This window comes from Protomyctophum bolini, assembly GCF_963924005.1.
Source record: "Protomyctophum bolini genome assembly, chromosome: 18".
Classification (NCBI taxonomy): Eukaryota; Metazoa; Chordata; class Actinopteri; order Myctophiformes; family Myctophidae; genus Protomyctophum; species Protomyctophum bolini.
In genome coordinates this window covers 4,779,618-4,804,531 of record NC_137879.1, presented here as the reverse complement: position 1 = coordinate 4,804,531, position 24,914 = coordinate 4,779,618, and the positions used below count along the sequence as shown (strand labels likewise).

The 24,914-nt window shown below is 44.3% G+C and overlaps 1 protein-coding gene across 1 annotated transcript; it reads left to right on the top strand.

Moving 5' to 3' along the window:
- Positions 1-12,885: 12,885 nt before the first annotated feature.
- On the top strand, positions 12,886-24,369 carry prdm9 (PR domain containing 9). Its single transcript, XM_080788669.1, has 11 exons — positions 12,886-13,030; positions 14,779-14,857; positions 15,109-15,192; positions 15,487-15,770; positions 16,365-16,432; positions 16,952-17,142; positions 17,992-18,271; positions 18,924-20,259; positions 20,839-21,126; positions 21,764-21,924; positions 22,578-24,369. Exons 2-11 carry the CDS (start codon positions 14,779-14,781, stop codon positions 22,843-22,845), a joined length of 3,039 nt encoding a protein of 1,012 aa, XP_080644795.1. The 5' UTR covers positions 12,886-13,030; the 3' UTR covers positions 22,846-24,369.
- The last annotated feature ends 545 nt before the right edge of the window (positions 24,370-24,914 follow it).

The following is a 24,914-nucleotide window of genomic DNA, read 5'->3' as shown; positions in this document are numbered from 1 at the left end:
ACGGCATCAAGGCCCACCAAAATACATTCCAGTCGATCTACAAGCTCATCGGCTATTTTCAGCAAGTGTAAAATCTGTCATTTCAGTATTTAAGTCAAATCTGTCATCACAACGGCATCAAGGCCCGCCAAAAAAACAAACACACATTTTAGTCGACTAAATCAACTGTAGATTTAGTCGACTAAAACTAGACTAACGCTAAAACATTCCAGGTGACTATAAGATTTGACTAAAACTAAATGAAGTTTCAGTCCAAAGACTATGAATAAACTAAAACAATGCCTGACCTGATGTTGAGGTCGTAGCCGGCACTGATGACCATGCGTCTGTCCTCACACAGCAGCAGGGCTCGCACGCTGCCGGCGTGGCCCTTCAGCACGCTGCCGGCGTGGCCCTTCAGCAGCGTGGGCGCCGCCCCCTTCCTCTCCACCACGGGCAGCAGGCGCACCAGGCGGTCCCTGGACCCCAGGGCCGCCAACGCCCCGCCTCTGTAGTCCACCGTGCGGTACGGGTCCTCCCTGTCCAGAGACACAATATATATAAATATATATATATATATATATATATATATACGGGTTGAAGTCAAACGTTCTCACAAATATGAAAAAATATATATAAAAAAAATTCGGTACGCAGTATTTTATAGTGTGGTTCTGTAGGAGGCTAGCCGTCTGTGAGAAGGTCGGTCTGTGCGTGCGAGCATGCTAGGGCATTAAGGAACTAGTCGACTAGTAAATCCACTAGTCGACCTCGTTGGTACTAGTTGACTAGTACTTAGTCAACTAAATAATTTAACTTTTTTTCCCGATTTTGTAGGCCTCAAGATCAGGTAGATTATAGTTATAGTCATAATCTTATTATTAAATGTACAAATATTTATTTCCCTCCAAAAAATAGGTAGTTAAACAACTAGTCAACTAGTAAAAATGACTAGAAGTGAATGCCCTAGTGTGTGTGTGTGTGTGTGTGTGTGTGTATGTATGTATGTATGTATGTATTTGGTTAAAATGGGTGGGGTTTAAAAAAAGGCAAAAGCTTGCTCTGGTGCACTGGCCTAAAAGTGGGTCCTTAAAAACTGCTAAAACGTCTGAAATGTATGTATGTAGGTGGGTATGTATGTATGTGTGTAGTATTTTAAAAGGGGGGGCTTTTTAGTAAAAAGCCCAGCCCATAAAACCTTCATATATTTAAAACAAATCCAAAATAAGGTTACCAGTGAAGGGCAAAATGCCTATTCACTGGGGACTATGCAAGGCAGAGGCGTCCACCCCCCTGAGTCCAAGTTAAGCTAGACCGCATACCTAAACCAATGTCCGAAATGTCTTCTAAAACCCAAGGGTAAAATGGATATAAAAATAGACAGTAATAAAACCACCTAAAACCATAAAGGAGTAAAAGTTCACAGCAAGGCCTGGAAACCATTTATTGATTGGACAGATAAAAGAACAGAAAGAGATAAAAATCAACTTCTTTCATTAAGACCAGTGGGTGTTACAGTTAGTAATTTTTTAATCCATCTGTGCTCCATGAGTTTCCGCTGTCCACTGGTCCATCGGACTCCACATTCCAGACCTGAAATGAATGTATGTATGTGTACGCGCGTGCGTGTGTGTGTGTGTGTGTGTGTGTGTTTGTCTGGAGCTAATCTCGCAAATCACTCGACTGATCGATCAATGCCAAGCTTCATTGGTACGCTGCCGCTGTAAAAAGTATTATGACTTTAATTCAATAGTCCAAGTCCATGTTTATCAAAGTATATAATGCACAATGGTGGTCTAATGTATTTTTTATTTTTTTTAATATTTGCTTTTTGGCTTTTGTGTCTTTATTGATAGTTACAGTGAAGATGGACAGGAAAGAGGGAGAGAGAGAGAAGGGGAGAGGCATGCAGCGAAAGGTCGTCATGAACGGGACTCGAACACGCAACGCGCTGTCAGCTCAGAGACTATAATGTGGCATGCGCCTGGACCGCTAGGCCAGCGGGCGTCCCGGTCTGATGCTTTACTGTGCATTAATGTCATCTTGAAAATAGTTCAAAGCTTCATAGCCATATTATCATTGTATAGAATTATGAGTACATGGTTATGGAAACCAAACAGTACTAACTTCTCCAGCAGCACGCGGACATTATAGACTCCACAGTACACGTTCCGTTCTTCCATTTCCACCATCTTGGTTCTGACGTCAGAATAAACAGCCTTAAAGGGCCCGTCCTGTAAAATAAATATAATATATATATATTAGTGTTAATCAGAAGCATGAGCATGCATAGCCTATAACAGTAGACTTGCTTCAAGAAAGCATTCTATAGCAAATCACTTTGAATTAGTTTGTGACATGTTTACCACGTGGCGGTGGGCTCAGAGGTAGAGTGGCTGGATGGCAACCGCAAGGTTGCCAGTTCGAACCCTGTGGGCTCCCCCAGAGCTAGTGTCGAAGTGTCCTTGAGCAAGACACTGAACCACTAATTGCTACCTGATGTGCTGGTTGGTACCTTGCATGGTTTCTGCTGAAATCGGTGTGTGAATGCGTGTGTGAATGGGTGAATGTAATGCACAATCTACGGTATGTAAAGCGCCTTGGATAAAGACACTACCGGTATATAAATGCACCATTTACCAAAACATTTTCAGAAGGGGTGTCTGCAGCCAAATGCATAATAATAATAAATAATAATTAATTTTATTTATATTGCACTTTTCATTCACAAGGAATCTCAGAGTGCTACAAGGTTAAAAACATATGATCTATCATAAAAGGTTAAAAACAGGGTTAACAAAAACAGTGCAAAACAGTGCAAAGCGATAGTTCAGCACAAAAAGGCCTTCCGAAACAGGAAGGTTTTTCAGGCCCGTTTTAAAACATTCCACAGTCTGCGGCACTCTCAGGTCCATGGGGAGGCTATTCCATAGCCTTTCCACATATCCTTTGGGGGACCTTGACATGAAAACATTTGAGAACTGCTGCTTGCTGACCTTGTGGACATTGGAGAGGACGTCTTCTGTCTCCTCCTGCTCATCATCATCATGTTCCATGACGGGTACCGGCACGTCCACCATGTTGGCAAACACGTCACTCACCCACCAGTTGTTAGAGCTGTTCTGGAACCAGGATACAAATACAGCAATAAAACACTGACTGTGTTCCTGACCTTTTTCTGTGATCAGGGCTCACTTGAGAATGTCAACAAAGGTGTTTGCGGCCCACCCATTATGACCAAACGTGTGCATTTTTTAGAGCATGTATATTTTAACATTGTGTGCGCTAGTACTACTTTAATCCACAACGTGACGCCAGTGCCAAGGAAATTGGCGCTATGACATTACAAAACTCACTTCCAGCTGTATTGGTGCCATATTCTCATTACAGGGGATGTATCACAACATTTTAAAATAAAAAATAATTAATTAACGGATTAAATTAGATAAAAAAAATACATGATTTCACGTTCTGGCACACAGGCACAGGCAGGGGGAGGAGAAACAGGCGTTGACACTAAAGGTCTCAGAGGCACTTGCACATTGGGCAAGTACAGGTCATGTTCAACTTGCCCGAAAAGTAAATTGTCTAAAATGTAAAATGTACGCTTGTAGAACAAATTAATGTTAAATCCAATCAATAACTGCCGAGTGACACTTCACTCGGCAGAAAAAAACTTTGGAGAAAAAAAAACAGAATTTGTTAAACTGCTATTATCCAGTAATATTTAAGGAAGACGGAATGCACTTGCTCGTCAGGCAACCTGGAAGCAAACTCCACTTGCGAACATTTTATTTACTTGCCACGGGCAGTCGGGCAACCGTTTGTGTCAACCTCTGGAGAAATTAACGTGATCCCATGTCCCTGGTCTTTTATTGGGTGAAATATGTGACATATATAATTATATACCTGCATGATCAGGACCTGGTTCCGTAGCAGGGTCTGGGTCTTCATGTCCTCCATGGTTTCGTCTGCCAGCAACCTCCAGTGGAGAGAGACGTCTCTACAGCAGCGCAGGGTGGACTTACCCAGCACACCTGATAGGGACAGAGGACTAGATCAATACCTCCTCCGTACCACCTGAGGGACAGAGGACTAGATGAATACCTCCGTACCACCTGATGGACAGAGGACTAGATCAATACCTCCGTACCACCTGAGGGACAGAGGACTAGATGAATACCTCCGTACCACCTGAGGGACAGAGGACTAGATGAACACCTCCGTACCACCTGAGGGACAGAGGACTAGATGAATACCTCCGTACCACCTGAGGGACAGAGGACTAGATGAATACCTCCGTACCACCTGAGGGACAGAGGACTAGATGAATACCTCCGTACCACCTGATGGACAGAGGACTAGATAACTACCTCTGTACCACCTGATGGACAGAGGACTAAATAAAGACCTCCGTACCACCTGAGGTACTTGAGAGAGAGCCCGGACGGGCGAAAAACATAGTTTGGTCGTTCAAATAAAGATGACAGTGATCAAACATATATCGTGTGTGGGCATCCCCCTTTTTCCTCACTTGCTAATTGTTTGGGGTTCCAGCACCGTATCTAAGAACTGTGGGGAGTCTGGGGACGTACATATCATATTCCTTTTGTACCATACATAAATACAGGCACAAATAACTACTCTTCATAAACACGGCATAAAGAACTGATATTTTATATCTTTACAGAAAAACAAGCCCAAAGTCGCTTATAATAAGCAGACATGGCATCACCGGTGCTGCTACCAGTTTCCCTAGTACTGAGGACCACACACACTGGACTCTCACCTCCCTGGTGTTTCGCCCGGGTGGAAGTGGTTTTGAGGTTAGGTTTAGGCATAGTGTTTGAGGTTAGGTTTAGGCCAGTGTTGTTTTTGGCAGCAAAATTCCATTATAGTTTCAGTCATTTTCAGTCACATTTTAGTCACCTGGAATGTTTTAGCGTTAGTCTAATTTTAGTTGACTAAATGTGCAACGCGTTGAGAGCTTGTAGATCAGCTATTTTCGGAGCGCAACCCTGCACTCTTTTAGCTAGTGGAGGAGACGACATGGATTTTAGTTCAGGAGACTTCAGAGAGAAAATAAATTCTCCTGAATGAATTTGCATTTGCGTTGCATTTCTTTCACCATAGTGAATGCTGCATTGGTGGTCTGGAGAGGGCAGTTGTTTTACAGACGGGTAAAAGGGAAGGATGTCCTTGACTCCGACACTCCAGGCAAACAAACAAAAGCTAATCAAAATGAAGCCATGGGGATTGGAACTACAATTACACAAGAATGGCCTCGTTAAACAGGCCTCTCATACAACACGTACCTATCCCTGGATATACAAGGCAAGCCAACAAAACCCTGCCTAGCAACAAACACTTAACACACCACTCCACAATAAATAATGGCTCCACTGTCTTTTCCTCAGTGACTTCCACCTGCACTATAAAAGCCACATTACTCATTGGGAAGCCTGTGTCGAATTGGAAATAGCCGCTGAGCTGGAGAAAAATAACCACACCGGTGTGAAGTGAGTGGTGCTACTCCGTGTGGGTCCCTGGAAGTTCCAGACACACAGGAACGTGGCCAGGGTGCCGGCCCGGTTCCGGCGAGCCGGCAAGCGTCCGAAATGGTCGAGAAATGACAGAGTTAACGTGTGGTGGGGGTCCCTCTACTGTACTGTACTGTAACACTCATCATATATACAAATCATCAGACAGTATATACAGTTAGTGAGTGTGTGTGTGTGTGTGTGTGCGCAAGGTTCCTGCGAATGCAGTTGCAATTGCTAAATAAATCAGACAATACGACTAAGAGTTGAACCTTGGGTCTAGTAGTCCATTGTGTAATAAAATGTTATTTAGTCCAATCTGCATTGGTAGAGCATGTTAATACCTTAAAGTGTAAGGTCAAAAACCTGAAACCTTGTGGTGTGCAAATGCTGGCAGCACTGTACCCGGTCCTGTACATGCTGCCTTCTGTGCCATAAAAAGCACTGGACCTCGGACAGTAACTCCTTGGATTACAGCGTTAGATTACTTCATACAGTGTAACGCTTTAGATTACAGCTTTAGATTACAGACGACGGTATCAAACGCTTTCGATCACAGCTCTAGATTACATCGCTGGCTGTTTATCTAAACAGGGAGCGATGAAATAAGATTCTGAACAAGCATCACCCAATTGAACTTAGTGCTGTGATGCAGATATGGGTCTCAGAGTGCTTGAACACTTTATAAGCGTAAGGCAAATACGACACGATACGAACGTAGGCATTTAGCAGACACTCTTAATCCAGAGCAATTTACAATAAGCAAGCACGAGGAGATGGATGCCTCAAATGCATAGAAATAGTAATCTGGAACCAAGAACCTAATTATAATCAGTCAAACTCTAGTCTAAACAGTATAACATTGAAACAAAATGTTAAACTTTTAAACTATACAAACTATAGGATGTCAGGTCAACAAATGAATCCATTTAGTCTAGACTAAATAGCATCTAAATTACATTTTATATAGGCCTGCAAGGTCGCCAAGGCTGGCTGGGTCAAGTGCTACGGCCTACGGGCTCCATCTGAAGAGGTTAGTCTTCAGATTACCGCAGAAGATTGGGAGTGAGTCGGCACTTCTAACTGTAACTCTCAAGAGGATTTCACAGTGACGATCGGAGGACCCAGAGATAGCAAATTGATTCAAATCGATTCAAGTGGCCTAGTCACAGTGCAGTGGTATCCCAGACAATGAGTCGGGACCCATTTGTGGGTCAGACATATTTTTATGGGTCACAAACACGTTTTAATTTATTTTGTATTAATAAAAGAAAAACAAAAAAAGGATTTCAGAAACAAAACTATAATTTCATTAATAGAAATCAAAGAAATTCCCTACATCCAAAAACTACTTTTAAGAAGTAGTGAAAATAGAACACCTTGTGAGCTTTTTTTGTTTTACTAGTTTGGGTCTCTGCCCTGGGAGTCTTCAAATGTGTCTCAAGTTAAAACGGTTTAGGAATCACTGGCCTTAAGTGTATAACCCGGGGGTCCCTAATAAAAAAAAAAAAAACGCTTGTATACCTAATATCCTCTTGGCCAGATGAACGGGCAGGCAGCGCAGGAAGTCACGGTGTCTCCTGACCCCAGACAGGGATGCAGAGGAACCAGGGATCACCACCGTGGGAGATGGTTCATCCTCCTCCTGGTCATCATCACTGGAGTCCACCTCACCAGGTTCTCCTCCTCGCTCACCTGTCCTCCCAACATATCAAGAGCATAACTGATGTTTAATAAACATAACAACAAGTGGTTCTAAAAATTAAAGTGTGCCAATTGTACATTCTTGAATTGTTTATCCCACAAAGTCGGTGTGTCCAAAAACGTAGTTACTTTTGTAGGGCAGTATAAGTTTGTCTGAATAGATATTTTGTAGTCTTACCAAATTCAAGACAGTACTTTTAACCGCTTAAAATGTGTGGCCTACGGTTGTAAGATTAAAGTCAACGTCAATTTACAGTGGCATGAATATAGATAGATAGATATTTCTTTATTGTCATTGTTGTAACAGGTACAGTACAACGAAAGGACGATGTGCTGGGAGTGCACTGGGCCGCTGCAATCAGCTTTATTATTTAAAAAGTTTAAAAAAAGAAAGTGTGTGAAATTAGTTTTTGTGCGTAGTTCCCATCGCGTAATTTTCCACGAAAACAAAGAAAGGGGAAGAAGGGATAGGGGGGGTAATAAGGAGATCAAAGGCAGGAAAGAAGAAAGTTTGAGTGCTTTTACCACAAAACGTACAAATAAAGTGTTCCAGATATTAGAATGTGTAGAATGTGAATCCCTTGACTCCTTCAAAACCGCTCTCAAAGGGCACCTATACGGACGGCTGCAATTTGAAACTGGCCCCCGGAAAATCTGAATCCCTCACCCACCCTTTTCCCCCTCACTGTATATGTTTTCCCCCCTTTTTACCTCGCTCCTCCTTTATGATTATTTCCAGGTTTTGACTATATAGAAGTGTATATTTGTACGAAAACGGTGGACCCTCTTGTAAACAAGTGTAATGCTTTATGGTGTCGTCCACTCACAGTTAACGGTTTTTTTGTATGGAGTTGTGCTTTGAAATGTACTGTAATTCTGCAAACTGTTAATAAATACAAGAATGCGTGCGAAAGAGAAAGAGAGATAGATTTATTTACATATACTGTACCCTCACATTGCGCAAGAGCACGTTTGTCCCTGGCCAGGAGCACAGCGGTCAGATTCCCCAGCATGCGTAGCAGCTCGGGGTCACACAGTCGCAGCACATGCAGCAGGTAGGTGGTTCTGACCCAGTCTGGTGTGCTGCCGCTCCCGAACCAGTCCCACACGTCCAGCACATCCACTCCCAGCGTGGACTCCGTGTCCCTGCGGTTGGAGCTGCTGCATCTAGCGACGGTGTCTTCAGCTGAACTTGGCTTCTTTGACCTGGTATGGACCATATGCAGAGTAGACCATCTTACCATAAATGCGCCACATCTCTGTCTGCGTGCGCGTGTGTGTGCGCGTGTCTGTGTGCGGTTGTAATGCACATAACTCGAGAACAGTTCGCCCCACCAACTTCAAATTCGACACACGCGTTCCACACCCCCACAGGGAGAGGGAGTGCAGTGCCCGGTATCGAATCACCACAAAAGGCTCTGGTCAGGCTCTGCCAGTGGTCCGAATGAGCCAAAGTCCCCTCACCTGTGCAATTTCCAGCCTTTGCCTCAGCCAATTGATTGTAACGGCAACCCCACACCTGCACAGTCAGGCAGACCGGCAGATACAGAGATCTCCATGTGGGACACAGACAGATAGTTAAAAGACTTAAGTCTATCTCATGTATAAACCATTGGCCATGCTAGTTTTAAGCCCGGTTGTCTGAGCTTTTTGAATCTCGCCACTGACTCAACCTTTTCAGGCCACCGCTGGCCACACCCACGACCCCCCAAAATAATCATATTTGAACATTTGAATGTTCTATAAAGTACTATGTACTATGTACTATATATATGTACTATAAAGATTGGGCTAACATTCAAATGTTCAAATATGATTATTTTGGGGGGTCGTGGGTGTGGCCAGCGGTAGGCTATAGGCTAGTTTGTTGCTGGTAGTAAACAAACTATAGGCCAAATACTAAACAAAAACAACAACAACAACAATAATAATAACCTGAAACTTAGCTGAAACTACAAGAAAATACAAAACTCCAATACTAATAATAAGCTTGCCTGGTGTAAGTGAAGTCCTTCCCAGATGTCACCTGAAGCACGTTGTGTATTCTCTGCAGCACAGAGACGCTTGTGCAGCGCAGCAGCAGGCCGGCGAGGAACCTGGTCTTAGACGAGTCTCCTGCCCTCTGCATCCACTGCGCTGTGGTGGAGGAGACCCTCTTACAGTCTATGGTTGAGACCTTTTTACAGTCTATGGTGGAGACCCTCTTACAGTCTATGGTGGAGACCTTTTTACAGTCTATGGTGGAGACCTTGTTACAGTCTATGGTCATGGAGACCCACGGCTTGGCTGCTGGAAACACGCGAGATGTTCCACAGGAGCTGCAGCAGCAGGAATACTCTTCTGTCTCGTTCGTCTTGTGGTTCTTGAAGTTGTAAGCCTCATTGTGGACAGAAGAATGTCTGTCCTTTCTGCATTCAAACAGCTTCATGTTGGTTTTCTTTTCATGTAGTTTGGTGTTTGTTTGGCCGTTCTTACATCACGTCCCTGGTGTGTCGTGTGTGTGTGTGTGTGTGTGTGTGGCTGCCTGTTAGCCAGGTGGTGCTGGTTGTTGTTGCCATGTGTAACTGAAAACAAGCTGTTTCCACTGAGTGGCCTTCACTTCAGGGGGTTGCCATGTTTGCGAATTATAAGCGACTTTGGGCTTGTTTTTTGTTTTATTTTTTGTTTTGTTTCATTGATTGATTGATTGAAATATTTATTAACAGTTTGCAGAATTACAGTACATTTCAAGCACAAACTCAATACAAACACTGTTAACTGTGAGTGGACGACCCAATTAAGCATTACACTTGTTTACAACAGGGTCCACCATGTTCAATTCATCAAAACATTTAGGTCGCATTCTCACCAGAGAGCTTTGCTGCGATTAAAACGAATCCTGCTGCGCATTTTCAGAAAGTGCGCTTCGTTTGGCAGGTGTGAAGGCTCTTTCGAATCCTAATGCGCAACAAAGAACCGCATTTTACTCCGAGCAAAAACGGGGGTTTCGCTTCGCTTCCAATCGCGCTTGACTACGATTCGGTGCAGGTGTGAATGCAATCCGCAGCAAATACAGGAAATGAAGCAAACATACGTCAGGCGGGTGAGGAGCTGAACACAGTTGGAGACGGAGAAGGCATATTTTACGCAGCGCAAAGATGTCCCGTTACCGTGGATAGACGTGGTCGAATGAGGAGAGTGGAGACTGAAGCCCTGATCGAAATGAGGACGAGTACATTAATCAATTGCTTAAGAAAACACAAACACTGCAGTGCAGTGTAATAGTATTATAGCCTACAGAATATTCTGTCTGTCTGTGCGTGCCGTAAACATGGAGTGCTGTCACTGTGTGGGGACTAGTGGGGAGTAGGAACTTTCATCTCGATAAACTTGTAAACATTTTGCGCTGCTGTCTGTTATATCAGTGCGCTCAGCGCTGTGCCTCCATGCCCAAAAGAACAGTGCGTGCGTGGCTGCGTGCTTATAGTGAGAGAGCGAGAGAGGGGGGGGCAGTCCCAGACCGTCGGCACGACACATAATGCACGTTATGAGTATAATTATCACCATAGATTTATCATTTCACTGTGTAGGCTAGTTTATGAATGTAACACATTGATAAAGGTCCCCCCTGCTGCGTTTCCAATTGCTGCGGATCATGACAGTGTGAAGGCAAACCGTAGCCAATTAAATATGCAAGAATCCCATTTCTCCTCCCATACGCATTCGAGTCTACCGAAGTATTAGGTGAGAATGCGACCTTAGAGACGTACAAATAGACACTTCTATAGTTAAAGAACAGAACAGGAATTCATCATAAAGGAAGCAAAAAGGGAAAAGAAACATATACAGTGAGGGGAAAAAGGGGGGGGGTTCAGATTTTACGGGGGCCAGTTTCGAATTGCAGCCGTATAGGTGCCCTTTGAGAGCAGTTTTGAAGGAGTCAAGGGATTCACATGTCTTAATGACTGTTGGTAGGGCGTTCCACATTTTGGTGGCATAGGAGCGAAAATGTTTTTTTTTCTTCCGGTAAAGCTGCTAGTTGTTAACCCCCAAATTAATATGTATTACTATTAATATTAAACCAAAACATGTTTTGTGCCATTTTGTGATTTTGTGAATCCAACCCAGATTCTATACTAATGAGAGCAGAGCATAAACCACACTGTAATATATTCAATCAATCAAGCAATCAAGCTTTGATTGATTGATTGAAATCTTTATTAACAGTTTGCAGAATTACAGTACATTTCAAGCACAAACTCAATACAAAGACTGTTAACTGTGAGTGGACGACCCAATTAAGCCTTACACTTGTTTACAACAGGGTCCACATTGTTCAATTCATCAAAACATTTAGAGACAAACAAATAGACACTTCTATGTAGTTAAAGAACAGAACAGGAATTCATCATATAGGAAGCGAAAAGGGAAAAAAATATATATACAGTGAGGGGAACAGGGGGATAAAAGAAAACGAAAGACAGAGTGTAGGGCGCCTGCACACAACACCATGCGTTGATGCCATGTGTGCATATGTGCAGGCACCCAACACCACGTCCATACAAAAACATAGTACAATCCATAGTACAAAGACAGAGTGTAGGGCGCCTGCACACAACACCATGCGTTGATGCCATGTGTGCATATGTGCAGGCACCCAACACCACGTCCATACAAAAACAAGCAATCAAGCAATCAATCAATCAATCAATCAAGCAAGCAAGCAATAGGGTGCTCATGTGGTCACTTATTTTCATAGATCCTGGTTGCTTATTTATATCGCTAAACCTTAACTTGGCAACACTGGATCAAAGTGTCGCCGTTTCGTCACCCACTCACTGTTAATGAGCCATGCTGCCATGCGATACAGCTTTTCTCTCTCGGGTTCCGAATCCGGACAGCATCTCGTCATGATGATCGCATGATCCATTGCATAATTTGCATACAAAACTAATTGATTGGCTTGCTTGACAGTTGACATATCATAGTGACTCTGAGTGGCTGACATTGCTCTGTTTACTTTACACAATGCTGTACCCCCTCCAACTGTATCCATTTTCAACTGTTTTTATTATATCTTGAAATGCCGCATATGCAACAACGATCTAAAATTGAAAAAATTGAAAAATGTAAGAAAATCAGTGCGCCGCCCGGGAATCGAACCCGGGTCGCAAGAATGGGAATCTTGCATGATACCACTACACCAGCGGCGCCCGTGTTTGATGGGACATACCAAATATAATATATAGCATAAAATTACTATTATTACCATTAGGAAGTGGGTGCAAATTAATGTTTAATGATGAAGCTGCAATGCATGAAAATTGAAACGTAGGTTACATATAATAATGTTATCTGTTGGACGAATGCACAAAAGTTATGGAATAAAAAAAGGGGAGGCGATGTCTCGAGTGACGTACTTTTATTTGTTTATTTACCGCACGCGCTTTTTGTTGTAATATATTTATTAGTTTCGTAAATTACGTGTTTTAACGATTACAAAACATATATATATATATATATATACATTAAGAAACGTTATTACATGTGGGACATGTGTTTATTTTATTTTTTTGTTATTGTTATTACTATACTATTATTAACGGTTAGCGGATGTGGTACGTCTTATTATTTTGGAAAGCAAAGCTTTTACTTCCGGGGTTGCTCACTCTGAGCTGCTTGAAGAAGGAGCTAAATAAAAAGGCGGCTAAAAGCAAAGCGCTTCAACATTTACAACTAATTTTTTATATCATTAATGTAGCATTCTACTGTCTCTGACCCTTTGGACAGCATATGGTGACAGACGGAGGACGTTAGTGACAACCAAAGTAAATATGAATCAGCATAATAGTTTTTTTTTGTGTATTTCGAGTGACTGCTAAAGTTAGCTTCGTAGCTTGTGCTTTATTTAGCTAACTTGGTGACGTTAGCAAGACGGCTAGCATTCAGAGCAATGTAAACAAGATCGAACATTTTCAATTTAATGTGATGGTGATTTTTTTAACATGCTGTTTCTCAACGTCTGGGGGGTCCAGGGACCACCGAATGGACCCATCTAGTCTACGGGCCTGTAGCGATTAAATTGACGCTTTACGGGTCCATTTGGATCCATGCATTTGTGCACTCTTGAACTTATATAAACATGATTTATTATACAGTGTAGATCGGGTTCCCACGATATTGTCAATGTCAAAACGTGGCCAAGTGGTACAAGTACATATCGGACTGGGGTCTCTGACTGCTTGAAATGAAAATAATGTTTGATAATCACTCTGGTGTCTAAGTCTAAACCAAACCGTAACCGTAACCAATCTACACTGGAAAAACACTCAGTGCTTGTTTTAAGAGCACACAAACAAATGCACCACTGTAACAGAATACAGACCCATTATTAAAGGGTCCCATTTGGACCACTGGCCAAATCTACAGTAACTGGACAGGAGCGTCTGCTAAATGCCTACTTGTACTTATGACGATGTGTTGTGTTCTTCACATAGATGCTACAGTAACAGTAGTAATGTCAAAGTAGTGCAGTGTTTCTCAAAGTGTGGTTGAGGGAGTCGTGGACCCCCAGGGGTCCTTGAGGTGGATTCCAGAGGGGTCCCCAGCAAAGAGTTAGAGTAATATATAGCATAAAAATCAGTTACTTATCTAGTCACTTGTCTTATGCCTTATAGCAGAGTGGCTCACAGCCTCAGCCTGAAAGGTCTAATATCTCCCAGGAGTTGTAGGGATATCCCTTTGTCTTAGTGGTTAAGATGTAGGCTTTCCATGCGGGAGACCCGGGTTCGATTCCCGGGTGTTACACTATATACAAACATCAGCAATTTGAAAATAGCCGAAGTATAAGCTCACGTCACGAGTGATGCGTGTGAGCTTCACTGTGGATCTGCTTTTCAAAAGAACCGTTAAGAAATATGAAACATTTTAACGGCACACACAAATGGTAAATGGTGCATTTATATAGCGCCTTTATCCAAGGCGCTTTACATAGATTGTGCATTACATTCACCCATTCACACACACACACTCATACACCGGAAACCATGCAAGCCAAGGCACCAACCAGCACATCAGGAGCAATTAGGGGTTCAGTGTCTTGCTCAAGGACACTTCGACACTAACTCTGGGGGAGCCCACAGGGTTCGAACTGGCAACCTTGTGGTTACCATCCATCCACTCTACCTCTGAGCCACCGCTGCCCCAAATGGCGAGTCCCAGGCCTGGCACAAATAGTTTTCAGGTTGGGTCCGACCACGGCTCAAAAGCATATCGACGCTGCCGGGCAGAAACAGAACGTAACTCAATGATGCTCTACTTATGAATATGATCATTACTACAGCCGAGGCACAACATGGCGAGAAGCAGCCACACGCTTTGAGCATGTCCATCTGCTACTTTTGCTGTTTTTGAATCTGAATCCTGAGCAGTAATGTTCTTTTTTTGTCAATGGACATATTTAGGTTAATAGGTTTACACATAATAATAATACTAATCATTTAGGGTCCTGTCTTGGTAGTAGAGGCAGTGTGAAGGACGTTGCTGATGATGATGAGGTTGTTGTTGTTGTTCGTAGATGTCTCGAGGCGGCGTGGAGGTGTGGGTGGATGCGACCGAGGAGGTCATTGCATCGGAAGAAATCCACTCCACTACAGGTAAGAAGAACACATGTTCTTCTAATAACAGTCATGTCACAGTCATGACATAATTCCTGGAAAAGGTTTGGAATTAATCTTGAGACCCTCAACTTCAAGAGTATTCTAGGTTTCATGTCGTACACTCCTGGAGTTACAGACCTGTAAATGTCAATTTGGTTCTCAACCTTTTTGTTTTACTAATGTTACATTAACCATCTCGGCTTTATTTCCTAACCTTGTTTTCTGTGTTGATCTTTGTGTGCGTACAGTTATGGAAACGACCGACACTCCCATCCAGAAGCTGCTGGACACCATGGTTCATGAAGGAGATGGCTTCTTTGACGACGGCTTCTGTAAGCAAGCACATGTATTCATTATTCATATATCACGGCAGCTTAATATTGTATTACTCCACTACAATCGTCTGGAAACCTTAGTTACTTTTACTAGTTGCTTTCTAGACTTAAAGAGCTGAGTGTGCGCTTGCTATGTTTTAATTTCAATCAGTTATTCTTTGCCCCTTGAATAAAGAACCTCACATTAAAATACCCGTGGCACATGAAACGACCGTACAGTCGATGTTTTAACGGTCCAAAAAACCTTTGAGTTGCTTCTCCTCCTAACCCCGCCTCCCGCTCTGACAACAGACTGCAACGAGTGCCGCTCCATGTTCCAGCACCAGCACCTGCAGGACCCCAACGCCATCAACGGGCCCTCCTTCATCCTGGACTCGCCCACCATCATGGGCGGCCCCCAGAGGGCGCTGCTCTCCCTGCCCCACGGCCTGATGATCGCCCGCTCCAGCATCCCCCAAGCGGGGCTCGGCGTGGTCAACCAGGGCCCCACCGTGTCCCCGGGCATGCACTTTGGACCCTACGAGGGCGAGATGACCTCCAGGCTGGACGCCATGGGGAGCGAATACGCCTGGGAGGTGAGGCAGGCTGCACCTTGTGATATGTATTTATCATGTACTTTATATACATCGATTTTTACAATTTATGCATTTAGCAGACGCTCTTAATCCAGAGCGATTTACACAGTAAGCAACATGGTAATACATCAAATACATTGTAATAGTAATCAAGAAGTAGTAAGCTAAGAAACTAACATCTCTGTACAATGAACCTATAAGTATTATACACTATAGAGCGCTACGTCGTATGTTAAGCATAATACAGAGATTTGTTTTTGTCGCATTCCTAAGCCGATAATTTAATAATCTCCCATGAATTCAAGGCTTTTGGGGGGCGTGTAATTGATAGAAAAGAAGACGTTTTTTTTCTTTTGTTGGAAACGTGGAACTACTCCGTATGTGGTTAGTTAATCTTCAGACTCAGCACATATACTGTAGGTCCGACTGGTATAATCATACTTTCTACCTTTTTTTTAATATGAAAATTATTATTATTATGTAGACTGGCAAGCATAGCACCTTTATAGGTCCAAACAAACTAGTATAATCATAGATATGTCATATGAATGTAATATACACCCTAATCTTATGTCCTGTTGTGTATTTCTGTAGATTTGCAGAGGTAAAGACAAGTGGGAGTACATTGACGGTGCCAGTGAAATGCATTCCAACTGGATGAGGTAAATAGTTTGTGGATTATTATCAACTGGACTATCTTTAACAGTGTCCAGGATCAGTTTGAGAACCCCTGTTCTATGGGTTTACCGTTTTTAATGAATTAATTGTAATTATTTCTCTCTGAGAAGAGAATGGAGGAGCGGGCGGTGAGTTAAAAACAGAGAGAAGGGCTGGGGGGGAGAGAGAGAGAGAGCGGTGGTTTGCTCTTCACCGCGGCTCAGTGACGTCATGTCGTATAAGTTTGGTGGTCACCTCACCTCCGAAAATATTAAAGGCCTATTCATAGTCTGGATTTTCGGTGGTGAGGTGACCACCGCTCCGGTGGTGAGCTGACCACCGGAGCTGAAATAACGTTGAGCGGTGGTGAGTAAAAACAGAGAGCAGGGCTGGAGCGGTGGCGGTGGTTTGCTCTTCACCGCGGCTCGTGACGTCATGTTGTAGTTCGGTGGTCACCTAACCACCGAAAATCCAGACTATGTATGAGCCTTAAGACTATGAATAACGCTCGACTCTCAACGCAGGTACGTGAACTGTGCTCGCAACGAGCACGAGAAGAACCTGCTGGCCGTGCAGTACAAGGACAGCGTGATGTTCCACTGCTGCAGGACCATCCAGCAGGGAGACGAGCTGCTGGTGTGGCCCAGCCAGACGCTGCTGGACCACCTCAGCCCCGCCTGGAACCAGATCTGGTTCATGAAGCAGACGCCCACACGTAAGAGGAATGATGACATGTCGACCAATTCTGACCTGAGATCAGATCTCTAAAAATGTCTATTTCTACATCCTGACAGTTTTCTGAAAAAGCTATGTTTCTATGTCAATGGTGCTCAAACTATTTCATGTCAAGGACCCCCAGAGTTAAATGCAATTGGCCACCAACCTCCTTCTGGAAATCTGTTGTTCCAGGGACCCTCCCTCAGAAGCAAAGATTTGAGTTAAAAAACGTTTGCTCTGAAAGAATATCTAGTCAAAGATTTGCACCACATTTTCATGATTTTCACAAAAATAGCAAATCTACAAGCTCTATAAGCTTGTAGATTTGCTATTTTTCAATGGATAAAGTATAACATAATGCTTATTTTTCAATGGCTAAAGTATAACATAATGCTTTAAAACACCAAAGGTGGTTCCCGCCCCAGAATGAGTTAAACTAGTGCTGCACAATTAATCGAGGGGGGAAAAAAAAGAACCCGGATGAGATGCATGCTCGTCTAAGAGACATCTTGCCGCCCCTTGTCGCGTATATCTGAAAGAAAGAAAGAAAGTTACCATGTTTACCCAGGGTAACTGGACTTGGCTCAAGAACTTGTTTACAGCCAGGCCCTGCTCATAGAACATTTCATGGTAGAGGTTCAATGCCTTGTCCAAGGGCACTTCAGCGGTGGTCATTTTAACGTGCCGGTCCGGGGATACGAACTAGCGACCTTCCGATATCAAGACCGCTCCGCAAACCGTTCGGCCACCGCTGCCCTAAAGTGGGGGAGGGACACCAGGTTGAAAGCGGTCGTTAAACACAGTGTGACATTGTCTCCCTGTCCCCTGCTCTCTCTCTCCCCCCCAGAGACCAGCACGTCGTCCGGCATGGGCTCCCATAACTTCACGTGCGAGCAGTGCCAGCTGCCCTTCACCACGGAGACGTACCTGCAGCGCCACACGGACTACTTCCACGCCCCGCCGCCCGAGGAGAAGAAGGAGGTGGCGGCGGCCACGGCGGACGACGTGTCCGTGGTCATCCTGAACGTGGACGAGCACGACGTCATCCACGACCCCAACGCCAACAACAAGGGCAAGCTGTGCGCCGACTGTGGCAAGACCTTCAAGTACGACCACCACCTGGCCAGGTGAGGGGGATAGGGTCAATGTTGTCTACTCTGTCTCCACCATATGCCTTTTCAGAGATATCATATTTATATATAGTGAATGCATATTGTATGATTTTGCAGTGCTATATCTTAATTCATTTAGGACTGAGGCAGTTTCTTTTTAAAGTCTTCAAAATATGTTGTTCCAGGGACCCCCCCCCCCAGAAACGAGGATTTGAGTTAAAATCGTTCGTTCTAAAAGAATATATATTCAAAGATCCGCACCACATTTTCAACAAGCTCGTAGCGCGGCACTTGGAGCCGGGCTATGAGCTTGTAGATCTGCTATTTTTCAATAGCTAAAGCATAACATAATCTTAAAACACCAATAGGGTTTCCCGTCCTGATTTTTTTAATTTATACTTCTGTAGAATGACGGTTTCGCTCGCCAAAAATAACACATATTCTTGTCTAAACGGTTCTCTTACGCCTTTTTTTCTTTTAGTTGCTGTAAACTTGTAGTTGGGTGGTTGTCCTGTTAAACTCTATGCCAAGATCGTCTTTTTTTTCCCCCAACTGCACGAAAAAATAATATATCGTGTATTATGTGATAGTGCTTGATTTATTTTTTATGAAATAATATTTTTCCCATATCGCCCCCCCACCTACCCCCCGTATCGCCCCCGGCCAGGCACCAGCGCTGCGTCCACTCCAACAAGAGGCCGTACTGCTGCCCGCTGTGCAGGCGGAGCTTCAGCCAGGCGTCCGGCCTGCTGCGCCACCAGCTGGTCCACAAGAAGGTCACCACGTCCTCCTCGGTCCTCAGAGACCAGAACGCTGCCCACGCCTACGTGCTGGACAACCACCACACGGAGCACGGCGGTACCGACGACCCGCCGGAGTTAGGAGGAGGAGGAGGAGGACTGGAAGACGACATGGACGATGGTGGAGGAGACGTCGTCATGGAGGACTCCCCCGACGAACACGAACAGCAGGCGGAGGAAACAACGCCGGCCAAGAAGACGAGGCAGAAGAAGATCGCCGACAACCTGTGCACGGAGTGCGGGAAGAGCTTCACCCACCAGGGCTACCTGAAGAAGCACAAGCTGACGGTGCACAACGGCGTGCGGCCCTACGTCTGCACCGTGTGCCGCAAGAGCTTCGGCCAGCACCACGACCTGGCGCGCCACCTCAAGGCGCACAACGTCAAGCGCAGCCACAAGCGGCTGGGCTTCTGGTGCGCGCCCTGCATCCTGACCTTCTGCACCGAGGACTCCCTCCGGCACCACACCAACCTGGTGCACCCGGAGGTGCAGGAGGTGGTGGTGCTGCCGCCGCCCGAGGACCTGGTGGTGGTGGGAGGAGGAGGAGACGCTGTCGTCATCGACGCTCAGGACCCGGACGGGAACGCGGTCAACGCCGTCCCCGTGGCGGTCATCGCTCTGCCCCACGACGCGGACGGCGCTCTGCCCGAGGACGACGCCCACCCCGTGGGCGTGCTCGTCCCAGACGACGAGGACGAACCCGTCATCGACGACGACCAGGGAGACGATCCGGACTTCGTGGATCCGTCCGAGGCCAAGGATCCGGACTTCGTGGTGGATCCGTCCGAGGCTAAAGAAGCCGAAGAGGCCGAAGAGGAGAGTCTGCCCAAGCGGAGACCGCAGAGACTCGGAGCGCGCTCGAAAGTCGCCGCCATAACCAAGAGGATCGCTCCCAAGCGTAAGGGCGGCAGGAAGAGGAAGACGAAGAAGGGCGAGGAGGAAGAGGAGGAGGAGGTAGAGGAGCAGGAGGAGGTGGAGGAATCCAACGCCAAAGGGAAGAAGCCGCGCAAGTGGTACATCTGTGACCAGTGTAAGACCACGTACGGGAGCCCCAAGGAGCTCAAGACGCACAAGTGCAACGCCAAGCACGTGTGCGCCCAGTGCGGCATGGAGTTCAAGAAGTCCGGCTTCCTCAAGAGGCACGAGAAGACCGTGCACAAGGACGGCGTGGAGTCCTCCTACAGCTGCGACCAGTGCCTAAAGGTAGGGCTGTCGATTAGACATCAATTCATTCATTGATCACCTTATGGGATCGATTAACCGGGTAGTTGGTAAGCAGCGTATTTAAAATTTTAATTACATTTCTATTTTAAAATTGGGATGCACCGAAAGGTTTTCGGCCTTAACCGAATACAGGAAACATTTGGCCGAAATCCGAATATGATTAATATTATATATATATTTTTCCTACCATTGCTGTACCTTAAAGCTACCTGATTTATGGCAAAATAAATTGTTATGGCAAAACTTAACAAATAATAATCACTATTATGGGTCCATAAAACATTTATTCAGCCCTTTTGAATGCATTAATTGCATACACTATTCGGTGATATATTTTCTGCCTATTCGGGCCGAAACCGGATAGGTCGAAAATGCTTTTTTAGCCATTTTCTGCCGAATATTTTCTGCGGCCGAATATTCAGTGCATCACTACTGAATACCAAATAAAAATAACGTCATTGAAATTGACATTATTGCTTATAGCAGCTTTAAGTGTTACGTTTAATTGAAGAATTTCTTAACGGCGATTTTAATGATTTAACTTCCCCGTCCATGAAGGTGTTCAAGAAGATCAGCAACCTGAAGTCTCACCAGAAGAGCAAGCGCTGCGAGAGGCACCACTGCACGTCGGAGCTGTTCCCCTGCGACTTCTGCGAGTTCTCCTTCACGCTGAAGAGCTACCTGCGCAAGCACCTGCGCAGACACCACCCCGTGGAGTTCATCTCCTCGCCGCACAACGAGACGGACGAGCAGCCGGACGACGACCCCGACAACCCCCACCTCTGTCCGCACTGCGGCAAGACCTACGTCAGCACCAAGCACTTCAAGGCCCACTCCTGCTTCCAGGTAAGACCTACGGTCAGCACCAAGCACTTCAAGGCCCACTCCTGCTTCCAGGTAAGACCTACGGTCAGAACCAAGCACTTCAAGGCCCACTCCTGCTTCCAGGTAAGACCTACGGTCAGCACCAAGGCCCACTCCTGCTTCCAGGTAAGACCTACGGTCAGCACCAAGCACTTCAAAGGCCCACTCCTGCTTCCAGGTAAGACCTACGGTCAGCACCAAGCACTTCAAAGGCCCACTCCTGCTTCCAGGTAAGACCTACGGTCAGCACCAAGCACTTCAAGGCCCACTCCTGCTTCCAGGTAAGACCTACGGTCAGCACCAAGCCCTTCAAGGCCCACTCCTGCTTCCAGGTAAGGGCCGATTCATACTCCTATTTTAGAGCAGAATAAAAGTCTGTTCGGCTCTGTAGAGCCTACAATGTGACGTCATTTGAGGTTCTTCGATGCTACTGAAAGTTTCTGACGAGCCGAAATCATTTCGGCACTACAGCGCCGAAACAGCGGCAAAATAGGAGTATGAATCAGCCCTAAGGCCTACGTCAGAGTTGTGAGCTTGTTGATCTGCTGGTTTCAGCATGCAACAAAGTGTAAAATGACATGATATCTCTGGGTACATTAACGACCATCCCTGCTTCCAGGAGCTGCGGGTGGTGTTCCTGTGCACCGACTGTGGGAAGGGTTTCTCCAACCACTACGGCCTCAAGCAGCACCAACGCATCCACACCGGAGAGAAACCATACAAATGTCCCCACTGCGGCAAGGGCTTCTCCTACGTGGGCCAGCTCAACGTGCACATCAGGTACCGTACTGTAGGGGGCGCTGTCAGTCACCAGATTTACAGTTGACCAATAATTAACGATTTAATTGTGTTTTTTTGGCTTTGAACATTTAATACGAATAGAAATTACATTTCCGTTTGGCTTTTAGGCTTTGCAATAAAACAGTGCACGATAGATATGACAAATTGAAATATACCAATATACACTGGCATTTCTATTCCATTTAGGACGGGATCCCCTTTTGCGGTAGTTATGTACAGTATATAACATAAATGTTTCATAATTTTTAAATACATATTTAGTATTATTATATTAGTTTTTCAGAAAACTTGGGTCATTATTTAGAAGGCATTTTTTGAATCTACCTCAAGTCAAAATGGGTTTATAAATATATCTAATTCTGCTTTATTTTGTGTATGAACATTCATTTTTGGAACCAGACCTTCAAAAACTCTTCCAAATCTGCCAACAACGCCTGCCATAATTATGCACTGGGAAAAATATGTGTGACATTTATTGTAGAGGTTTGTCTAACCCATGCTTAGGCTATAGGTCAATTATGACAACAATTGCGATTGACAACAATTTGCGATTATCTCAAATGACTGCGATCAGACGATCATCGTGTACTAACTGTGACCCCCACCCCCCTCCCCCCCTCCAACGCCACCAGGACGCACACGGGCGAGAAGCCCTACCTGTGCACGCACTGCGGCGAGAGCTTCCGCCAGTCGGGAGACCTGAAGCGCCACGAGCGGAAGCACACGGGCGTGAAGCCGCACAACTGCCCCAACTGCTTCAAGAGCTTCTCCCGCCTGCAGAGCCTCAAGGCGCACCAGATGCTGCACCTGGGCCAGAGGAAGTTCAAGTGCACGCAGTGTCCACGCAGCTTCTCCCGGAACTACCACCTCAGGAGGCACCATCAGAAAATGCACTCTTAAAATAAATTTAGTTTAGCTTTATTGTTTTTTTTATTATCTTTTTTTTCCCCCCCTTTTTTTAGTTCCTTTAGAATCACATAATGTGACCCAAAGTGTTGCCCCTGTCGTGGGGCTAAATGAAGTGCACTCTGTCGTGGTCATAGGGGTGGGTGAAGATATAATATCGCGGTTCGTTTTTGTCCACGTTTTTGGTTTTTATGGTTATTTCTTTCTTAACGTTACGACCGACAAGGTAACGTAAAGAAGTAAATGACCATTTCAGACCGTAAGACGTCACGTATGGAACTGCAAATCGATATTAATCACCGCATCGCCCAACACTACATGCTCTCCCATCGAGGGCTGTCGTTGGAAGTCTTGAATGTTTCAGTGAAAAGGCTTTTTCGTCCTTCCAAAAAAAAAAAACAATCTCAATGTAATTGGTTACTTCTTAGACTGACGCTAATTCATCCTGATGGCTCCGTTTACAACTACTCGCTGTGTCTCAGTAAGTGCAGGGACAGCACGTACACCTTGCCTGCCACTCACAGCATCATCGATGGGTCTTCTGTTCTCTCTGTGGGAAGTTGGCCTGCTGAAATATATATAGAAGCCATTGTTCTTGCATCAGTTTAAATAAATAATGTAGGCCTGACGTCAAAATAAAAAGTCTTCTGAAAGAATATATATTCAAAGATTTGTGCCACATTTTTACGATTTTTCAAAAATAGCAGACTAAAGAAGAGTTAAATTATTGTTAAACACCTGCATTACTTAATTTACACAATGTCTACACAATTAGAGAATGTAGTAGAGTTGTGGCTGTTGACTTCCGTGGCTCAAATACCAAATAAAGAAAATGAGCCTTGATATGAAAAACGATGGAAAAACCACTGGGCTAGATGACAGGCAAACGCTGATCAAAATAACAATTATTCTACATTCTCTAATTGTGTTGACTTCTTGCAAATTAAGGAATTCAGATGTTTAACGATAATTTTAACAGAGCATGTTTCATTTTACACTCGAGTTAAAGATCTATAATGGTCAAAAACCACCGACGTCTAGATATAATGAAGATAAGGTTCTGTATAAGTCTGTATGCCTTTCAAAATGGGAAAGCTCCTCCGTTTAATTTCATGTTTCAACCGCCTACTGCGGCTGAGAAATTATTTATTTAGTGAACGTTGACAATTCTGTAAAGTTTTTCCAGAAAACTGTTAGGATTTAGAAGGCGTTTTTTTAGAATGGGCCTGAGGTCTAAAATGGGTTAACTGCTTTCAACCTGAAAACCTTCATAATGAAAAATAAGTAAAATGAAAAGGTCAAATATAGCCAATCTACAAGCTCACATTGTGACTATTTTAGCAATTCATCGTATGGTTAAGAGGCTTAAGAGGATATCATATTTAAAGCAAAAGCCTTTTGATTAGAAAAGTGAATGTTACAGAAGTTATTTTATGCAATTATGTAACTTAACTTGCAGCTTAATCTTTCTGCCTGGTGTGTTAAAATACTGAAAATAAAAAAAAATTACCAACTTTACCAATCACTGTTGACCATTTATTCACAAAACATACAATGCAAAGCATGTGCCCTGTTACTGTACAAGCCTCGATGTTATGAAATACTCATAATCATGTGCCTCCTACGGCATACTATAGCGCGCCGTTTTTCATTTTTGAGGATTTGAAAAAAGACGAAATTACAAAAATGATGGGTTATAGCCCATGTTTTTTGAAATGTTGAAAAAAAAAGTTAGCCTCGTTTCTCATCATTTTGGACCATGGGCTATAGCCCATATCGTACGGCATACTATAGCGCGCCGTTTTTCATCATTTTTGAGGATTTGAAAAAAATGGGGGAAAAAATCCGCAATTTCCGCAATTACCATTTCCGCAATTTGACAAAAACGATGGGTTATAGCCCATGTTTTTTCCGCAATTACCATTTCCGCAATTTCCACAATTCCGCAATTTTGAGCATTTGAAAAAAATAATCCGCAATTTCCATTTCCGCAATTCCGCAATTTGACAAAAACGATGGGTTATAGCCCATGTTTTTTGAAATTTTGAAAAAAAAAGTTATCC

Excerpts from the sequence above, each read along its gene's own strand:
- prdm9 (XM_080788669.1), top strand. The coding sequence starts at position 14,779 with ATGTCTCGAGGCGGCGTGGAGGTGTGGGTGGATGCGACCGAGGAGGTC. Across the intron at positions 15,771-16,364 it reads GGAGCGAATACGCCTGGGAG|ATTTGCAGAGGTAAAGACAA; the intron begins GTGAGGCAGGCT and ends GTATTTCTGTAG. Across the intron at positions 18,272-18,923 it reads TACGACCACCACCTGGCCAG|GCACCAGCGCTGCGTCCACT; the intron begins GTGAGGGGGATA and ends GCCCCCGGCCAG.